Source organism: Lottia gigantea (assembly GCF_000327385.1).
Source record: "Lottia gigantea unplaced genomic scaffold LOTGIsca_23, whole genome shotgun sequence".
Lineage (NCBI taxonomy): Eukaryota > Metazoa > Mollusca > Gastropoda > Lottiidae > Lottia > Lottia gigantea.
Window position 1 is genome coordinate 19,738 of NW_008708645.1, and position 9,530 is coordinate 29,267.

At 30.3% G+C, this 9,530-nt stretch overlaps 1 protein-coding gene across 1 annotated transcript in view; it reads right to left on the bottom strand.

Annotated features, from left to right (window-relative positions):
- Positions 1 to 750: 750 nt before the first annotated feature.
- The window catches only part of LOTGIDRAFT_159983 (hypothetical protein), a gene marked incomplete at both ends in the record, with an annotated part of 42,016 nt that continues 33,236 nt past the window's right edge, over positions 751 to 9,530 (bottom strand). The window contains 5 exons of the mRNA XM_009054877.1: positions 751 to 801; positions 1,922 to 2,076; positions 2,956 to 3,046; positions 3,500 to 3,587; positions 4,341 to 4,463. Coding sequence (XP_009053125.1) covers positions 751 to 801; positions 1,922 to 2,076; positions 2,956 to 3,046; positions 3,500 to 3,587; positions 4,341 to 4,463 — 508 coding nt within the window. The remainder of the gene's footprint in view (positions 802 to 1,921; positions 2,077 to 2,955; positions 3,047 to 3,499; positions 3,588 to 4,340; positions 4,464 to 9,530) is intronic.

Consider the following 9,530-nt stretch of genomic DNA (forward strand, 5'->3'; position numbering starts at 1 on the left):
TGAAAACTAGTGCACTGAGTAAAATAAACGCCCAATTGTAGAGAAATATGTCTCTTATGTAATCTTAAGGTTTCAACTAATAATGTCGAACCATTATAACGCCAAAACTAGGTCCAACTGCTTAATTAAACAATTAGCACCTCCGTTTTAATTAACCCTTTTAAAGCAAATTCAATTTGATCAAGAAGATACATAGATGTAAATAATATATTTCAGAAATATTTTCAGGTATAATTTACAACGTTTTTGATAGTGAAAACTTCTTACAAAAAATCGGAATACCCCTTTAATGTGTGAATCGATGTATCGCAATACGACATGCCTCGATACTCACATCGTATCGCAAGGTCTTGTATCGATACTTGACAATACCTCTCATTTCATTTTCTTTATATTATTTCTCACTGACTTGACAGAAATTGTCGTAACTATTTACCAGACGGTGGATATTAACCACTCCTACAACAACATTACTAAATTTAATATCACAGTTATAAAATTATTAAAACTTTGAAGACAAAGCGTTAAATGTTATCCCCTAACCCCATATTGGGATACATATATAGTGATACGTATATAGTGATACGTATCGTATCGTGGCATGATTGGCGATACCCAGCACTAGTGCGAGGTTGAATTGTTGATGGAAAGTAATTTTTATAAAAATATGCAAGTACATGTATGACTAAAATTAAAAATAATATTAACAAAATATCGAATATAAATTGGTTCATATAGGTCTGCATATTCTTAGTTGCCTTCCACATCTTCTGTAACATATGCCAAGGGAAAATAGCCAGACTGAAAATAGAGTTTAAATATTTATTTTCTTTAATGAATTCAAAAAACAAACAGACCACCAAAAGCTATATGCCTTCAGCAAATTTTATCAAAGCTTTATCTACGTGGAAGTTCAGCAGCTCAAAAACTAGTGGACTTTGTCATAATACGCCAACATTTTCACTGAATTTTTGAAAATAAAAGGACTTTTGCATTTAATTCTGCTCTCAATTTCTCAATTGTTGGAAACTGTCAAAGTTGTCACTTGATCTTCATTTACTAATGATATTCCGACATATTATATATGTTATACTTTTATCCTGTAACTGAAAATTCATTGAAATATATCATCTTTATTAATATTCTGCGGGTGAATAAGGGGAATGGTCAATGAGCTCGAAGCCGACATGGCAACCACTGATTTGAGCTGAAAAGGTCTGGCTGAAAAGACGAACCCTAAATGGGATATCACAATCGGATAGCGCTGGGCGAGATTGGTTCAAGTTGATATCACAATATTAAGCAAGAATATATCACAGTATGGGTATATATATCCTGATATTTCTTAAGCATGGTTTTACTCGTTTTTTTTGATACAAAATGATAGTTATTTTTCTATCTAGAAATTTTAAATGCAACAAAAAACAATTTTTATCTCTTTAACACCCAAGTCTGTAACATCATGAAAAAACATCTGTTTCAAATATTAAGTTACTTGTTAGAATGGTGTAGATGATCTTATCTGGACAAAAATTTAACAATATATCAAGATAACTATCATATATCATGATATGGCCATGTTTAGTTATTTTTAATAAGGTGATATTACTAACGATATAAATTCCTATACCGGCATTTTTCGTGATGCCTGTGTATCGTCCAGCCCTACAATTGGATTTATACATAAACTTTTGCTACCAACAAGTAAAATCATTCAATGAATCATAGACATAAGAACTATGCAATTTAATGAAAATTGATATTAAAACAGTGGCCTCTATCAAATGTAGACGGAAGGTAGTTAGTCCTACATTAGAGTCATTATGTACTAGTGTTTCTACAACAGAATTAAATTTTTGACTGAAATGCACAAATGTATGAGAGCATTTAAAAATTAAACTAAAAAGATAATGAGACTTACCCTTTCTGTGTTGAGATTTTTACCTTTCCACCATCCTTTATCATTGCCATTTTTACTAGTGATGGCTATTCGATCTCCAGTGATTAAAGAAACTTGAGAAATGGAAGTAGCTGCATAATCATACAACACAATAGCATACCCTAATATTCTTTGTCCTGTAATATTTCAAGTTAGCTAGCATGAAATTTGGGAAATATATTGTTGACTCTCATGTCCGGGTCATTCCAGGTCAAATCACTTAAAACAAAAAGAAAGAAATTTTAACACATCATCGATTTTGATGAAACTAAGCCAATATTTTGGTATGATGGGAAAAGCTCAAATTTCAAATTTCATCAAAATTAGCTCAGGGGTCAAGGAGATATGACATCTCGAAATTTTGACTTTTTGGACAAATTTCACTTATTTTAACTTCAAATGAACATAGCTCAGTCACTTCTGGTACTAAAAAGTTGTAATTGGGTTGTTGTGCCTGTAATACTGAGATCAGAGAAGGCAAATACGAATCTATCAATATTTTTGGTATGAGATTTGTTATATTTATTCCTCTAAGAGTATAAATTGACAAGATCGCACGTGTATGAATCTAGATTTAGAGACGACAAAACTGTCATACCTTGTTCTGTTGGTAAGTTTTTCGACAAATCTAAAGTATTATTTCATTTCATTTATTACATGTAGATTTAAAGGCATCAAATTGAAATATGATCATTTCGCTTTTTGAATATTTATAAATAATTTTGACCATGACATGAAGACTTCACAAGTGCCGATATATTTAGAATTGCTGTTAAGTAAATACATTTCAAATGACCTCATCGTTATACTTTAATTATAGTCTCTCGTTAATCTTATATCTGAACATATGACGTTAATGTGAGATTGAGAGCTCAAGAAGAGCATTATCATAGTCGCAAAAAAAAAAAAAAAAATCGTGCCTGCAGACATTTTTGATACTGCAAAATATGCCTGCACACAGCGTGCGTGGTTTTGTTGAAGCCTGGAAAAGACAATAAAACAAGAAATAAAAATACCTCTGTCACTTTGATATGGAATTTTCAAAGTTGTTTTTACATCTGGAAAACTATCTTGTAATGTATTATTCTGATAATATTCGACCATTCTCTACAAATAAAGATATTATCAATTTCATTATAATAGTTATACACATAAACATTTTGATTTGTTACATATAGCAATATGCATACTTATAAAGTAAACTACCTCTTAGGATGACACAAAAATACATTTTATCAGTGGACCTGGTGTCATAACTATACAACAGAATCTCTCTATAATCTAATAAATCCATAAAACTAAGTAATAATTCATTAAACTAAGAAATTTTCAAACATGCTTAGAAACATTTTTTCAATAATTATTTAGTTTAATAGATATATTGTCTTATATAGAGATTAAAATCTTCAGTCATGGCACCTGGTAAGTCTAACTGATAAATATATACACATATTGATCAAGTTTGAGACTTTAAATTTTATGTCCATTCTAAGAGGTAGTATCCTTTAATTCTAGATTATCAGGTTCTCAAAGACGCTTTTTCTCCTCCATGACATTTACCTGAACAGAATCAAACACTTTATTCTCAGCCAAGTATACACCTCCATTACTTTCATTTACTTTTATATGACGTACTGCATTGGCATATCTGTAAATACAACATAATCATATGATGGATAAAGACAGATGCACATAATTCCTAATCCCTTAACTGAAACAGTCGCAATATTGCTACATTAAATATCAGTATAAATCTACGACTAAATCGATGGTGATAATATATATCTATACCTGGCTTTAAGATAGGTGGTTATTTGTAAACGATAATGAACATCTGTTTGTTCTATAGAAAATCATGAACATTTTGATAGAAATTCAATAAATGTTTAGAAAGAAAACTTATTTCATTGCACAACTAAACGTTATATCATGACATCATTTGTATATTGCATCATTATCCTGTACAAATATTCATGAATTTCAAGTTGATGTCACCATGACATCACAAAATGAAGAAAAAGCAAAAATGAATATTTTCAAGGTAATACAGAAATATAACCGGAGATTTGAATCAATGACACTAACTTGACATCCATCCTTTAGGAGTTCTTCCACCTAGATATTTCTGTTTATCAAGATTCTATGATATTCCTGATTTATTTCTAGTAAATTTAGCTACCTAGTGAACTAAAATATATTAATTTTGAAAATGCCAAATTTTGGGCAGAGAGAAACTACATATCTAAAATGATATGGTTTTCAGAAGTACATCTTGATCGATCTTGGCCCATTACTTGACAGAGCTTATGCCAAATGGGATTCTATCAGTCTTTCCCTAGTTAGAAGACAATGTAGTTTATAAGATCTAACAAGTGGTGCTCTATATATAGAACAAACTTACTTAATACTTAAAGATAAAAGACCATTTCTTGCAGGATTAATACTTCTTCGAATTAAAAAGGTTCCATCCTCACTTATGTCTAATGCGGCATGGGCAGTATCACGTTCCATTTCACCAACAAACCTGTGTAATAAGAAAATTTAATTACTATTGGTAAACATTGCCATGTACAGCAAACAATAGTCAACATGTCAGTTAAATTCCCTCTGAAATCATTTAATCACTAGGTAAAATAACTGCATACAATTTTATGGAATACTACCCCTTGGTTTTAATGCACACAATGTTTCAACAATTTACATTGTCTTCATCAGATGAAAAAAAAAATGACAATATAGATTGTTGAAACATTGTGCACAATAAAACTAAGGAGTAGTATACCATAAAATTGTGTTATATTAGTTAACCTGATCTCTATCCCTAAATGTCGCTTGAGGATTAATATCAACACAAAACAATTGAACAGATTTTTCATTAGGGTTACAATAAAGAATTTCAGAAAATTTTTCAAAATCTTTCCCAAAATGTGTTTTCTTGAGTGTTTACATAAAAACTGAAGACTGAACACAGGTGACAGTCAAAATTTATTTCATCGGATATCTCCCTACTGTACATGATCATGTCAAATTTCTAATCAATAGTAGATCATGTCAAAATATGCACACTTTATTGTGAAAAGAGAAACTTGCTCAATTTTCAAGAAATCGACAAAGAAATTAAAGGATTTTAAAAAGTTTTTTTCAACGTTTTGTGTCAGAGACATCCATTTGCACCATTCAAATTTCCAATCAGATATCTGTGGTTCTTGCAATACCACTAAGAACCACACGCTTTATGACACAAAAAACGCAATAGTGGCTAATATTATACAAGGCCCTTTGCAATAGTGACATCTTAAAATGCTTAGTTTCAGTGAAATTGCAGGCACCACAACTGTCTGACTGAAAATTGGAATGGTGCAAATTGATGCTATCAGTGTTCTTGATAAACACAAAAGGTTTAGAGAACGTCTTGAAAATCCCTTTAATCTGTATAATCATTTTTAAAGTGAACAGTTCTTTACACTCAAAACTGGAGGAGCACATTATAGAAGGTGATAAAAAAATTTGGTAATATTATTAATATTGATGGTCCATTATTTCATAATAAATCACTTATGTTGAATGTGCTAAAATGGAAGACTTTAAACATAACAAAAGTCCTTTCAATGTAAAAATATCTGTATTACTACTATATTTTTTTTCTGTGTGATTTTGAAATAAATGTTTTGTTCTACTCATTTAAATCATAGTACTAAGAAGTTGCAATGATTGCTTTAGACAATGTTCATGGGGCTTAGACAAATGTCTAGCTGAATTTGAAAGGTATTTTAAAATGAAATTTATTGAATAATAAATAAAACAAATATCTAGCTGAATTTGAGAGCTATCTTAAAATGAAATTTATTGAATAATAAATAAAACAAATGTCTAGCTGAATTTGAAAGGTATTTTAAAATGAAATTTACTGAATAATAAATAAAACAAATGTCTAGCTGAATTTGAAAGCTATTTTAAAATGAAATTTATGGAATAATAAGTAAGACAAATGTCTAGCTGAATTTGAAAGCTATTTTAAAATGAAATTTATGGAATAATAAGTAAGACAAATGTCTAGGTAAATTTGAAAGCTATTTTTAAATGAAATTTATTGAATAATAAGTAAGACAAATGTCTAGCTGAATTTGAAAGGTATTTTAAAATGAAATTTATTGAATAATAAGTAAGACAAATGTCTAACTGAATTTGAAAGATATTTTAAAATGAAATTTATGGAATAATAAGTAAGACAAATGTCTAGCTGAGTTTGAAAGGTATTTTAAAATGAAATTTATTGAATAATAAGTAAGACAAATGTCTAACTGAATTTGAAAGGTATTTTAAAATGAAATTTATTGAATAACAAGTAAGACAAATGTCTAGCTGAATTTGAAAGGTATTTTAAAATGAAATTTATTGAATAATAAATAAAACAAATGTCTAGCTGAATTTGAGAGCTATTTCAAAATGAAATTTATTGAATAATAAGTAAGACAAATGTCCAGCTGAATTTGAAAGGTATTTTAAAATGAAATTTATAGAATAATAAGTAAGACAAATGTCTAGCTGAGTTTGAAAGCTATTTTAAAATGAAATTTATTGAATAATAAGTAAGACAAATGTCTAGCTGAATTTGAACGCTATTTTAAAAAGAAATTTATTGAATAATAAGTAAGACAAATGTCTAACTGAATTTGAAAGCTATTTTAAAATGAAATTTATTGAATAATAAGTAAGACAAATTTCTAACTGAATTTGAAAGCTATTTTAAAATGAAATTTATTGAATAATAAGTAAGACAAATGTCTAACTGAATTTGAAAGCTATTTTAAAATGAAATTTATTGAATAATAAGCAATCCTGATAATCCGTTAAAAATTGTTCAATATCATTGCCTTTGTCAAATCCCTCAAACCAATGATGAAAACCATCAAGATAATAAGAACACTATTATGGATATACTACTCCTTCCTTTAATTTTTTCAACGTTTCAATTCACATACAGGAATCTTTATCAAGCACAAAATAATAACGATAATAAGATAAGATAACATCTTAAAAGTGAGAAATAGATAAATAAGCTGAAAAATATTCAGTTGGGGATAAACAAAAAGTTGCAAAGTAAGACCACACAACAGCTTTGTTCAATTTTTAGATTCAATAAAGAGAGGCCTGAATCATAATCATAGTGAGGTTCTATAGCACAATCTGTAAGAGCGATGTTGTACATAACCTTGCTTGCATATGTCTATCAAATGATGGCTCTGGGTTTCGATCTTGATTGGCATATGAATTCAGAATGAATTCAGAAGGTCTTAAAACCAAAAGTAGAATTATTTTTTTCAAAAAAAAAATGAAACAACTGCCATTTAACACAAAACAATGAGATATCTGTACATGCAAAGTTCTGTTTTGAACAAATCTATACTATACAAGTTACGCTCTAACTGTGACCAAAAAAATGTACAAAAAAAAGTGTGAACTGGAATTTGACTCTTTTGTCATAGATCTAATTATATTCATAATGTCTAATAATATTTAACATTACAAACTTCTACATGCAATAGTTCATAAGATATTTATACATCCATTTCATGCAAGCAAAAATATCAAGAAAAATCTTCAAATATCATAAAATCAAAATAATCAATTTGACATCAAAAACTATCTATAACAAAAATACGAGGGAATATTTTATGGTATAACACACTTCTTTAATAACAAAGTACATAATGTTTCAACACATGTGTCATGGGGGGGATGATGACTCATTTAAATTGTGTTGAAACGTTATTAAAGGAGTGTGTTATTCCATAATATATTCCCATGTGTTTTTTGTTATATGTGTTTTCAGCTTCTAAATGCCGTTCAAATCTTATTAAAAAATAATGGTTATATATTGTTGGATAGAAAACAAGAATTGATGTAACCCTCTAGATTATGAAAGTCATGTTCTAGGACAGCCCAAAGTGGCTAATAGTTTAACAATAGTAACTACTGTTAATTTCCATGACCACTACCACTAAGAACTACACCAGAAACTTGTACAGTTTTTGACAAGATTTCTCAAAGCTTTCCTCAAACTTTTTTCAGCATGATTAATGCAATCTTCATTTTCAGTCTCAATAAGGGTTTTATATTTTGCAAATGGTTGTGTGTTTTAGCACCACCGTCATTTAATATTGTTGTATACTGCCTTTTTTATTTGTCTAATGACCTAATGAATATCTCCATAGCATTAGAGGTTCCAACATAACTAATATTAAATTTTTTTTAAAGCTATGATACCCGTCCTTAAATTCATCGCTGTCCTCAAGATTATTCTTATGCAAAGTACATGCATGACAGATTTTAGACACGAGTCTCAAAGTATAGAACTAATCCTGTCGAAATATCAATAACAAAAGCCTCTGTCTTCAGTGTCTGGATCCATACCTTGTATCTTATCAGTGTCTGGACCAATACCTTGTATTTTCACAGTGTCTGGACCCATACCTTGCGTCTTCAGTGTCTGGACCCATACCTTGTGTCTTCAGTGTCTGGACCCATACCACGTATCTTCACAGTGTCTGGAACCATACCTTGTGTCTTCAGTGTCTGAACCTATACCTCTCGTCTTCACTGTGTCTGGACCCGTACCTCATGTTTTCAGTGTCTGGACTAGTGCCTCATGTCTTCAGTGTCTGGGCCAAAACCTAGTGTCTTCACAGTGTCTGGATCTGTACCTTGTGTCTTCAGTGTCTTGACCCATACCTCTTATCTTCAGTGTCTGGAAATTTACCTCATGTCTTCACAGTGTCTGGACCCATACCACGTATCTTCACAGTCTCTGGACTAGACCTCATGTCTTCACAGTGTCTGGACTAGTGCCTCATGTCTTCACAGTGTCTGGACCAAAATCTTGTGTCTTCAGTGTCTGGAGACATACCTCGTGTCTTCACAGTGTCTGGACACATACCTTGTATCTTCACAGTGTCTATTGTATTGATAATCCTAAACTGAACACTGTACCATGTCTATCCCCACCTTTAGTCTTCTGATCTTAAATTTCTTTATTTAAACTTCAATTTACTATGTACAATAGATTATAAAAACTTTACTTTCTACAATACCCTGATTGTTAAATAAATTTAGTTTAATGCAGTTAATACGTTTGAAATTTCTAAAAACTATTATGAAAACTTTTGGAAAGTTACCTCTGGTACGTGGCTGTAACTTACACTCTAATCAAAATTAGATCAAACTTTTGTTCCGTTTTTTTATTCGCTGCTACTTTTGATATAGCCTTATCAGTTAGGGTCTAATGACAGCCTTCTTGAACTTTTGTTAAATTAACCTTTTGACCCAAATCAATGACTCTGCTTTAACCAATCAAATTTTTACCTTCTCCAGCACTAGTATTTTGTGACATGGTTAGGCCAAAAGGTCAATTTGAGGAAGGTTCAAAACGGGTATTTATATAAATGGAAAAATTCTGAAGATTCTTTTTGGTAAGAGGCTATAATTTACCACATTAAGATTTATTTTGGCACTTTCATTTAATCATCATAAGCCCTATGCGTATCGTGAAAAGCAATCATTGCAACTTCTTTCTGTGTTTGATCGATTTATC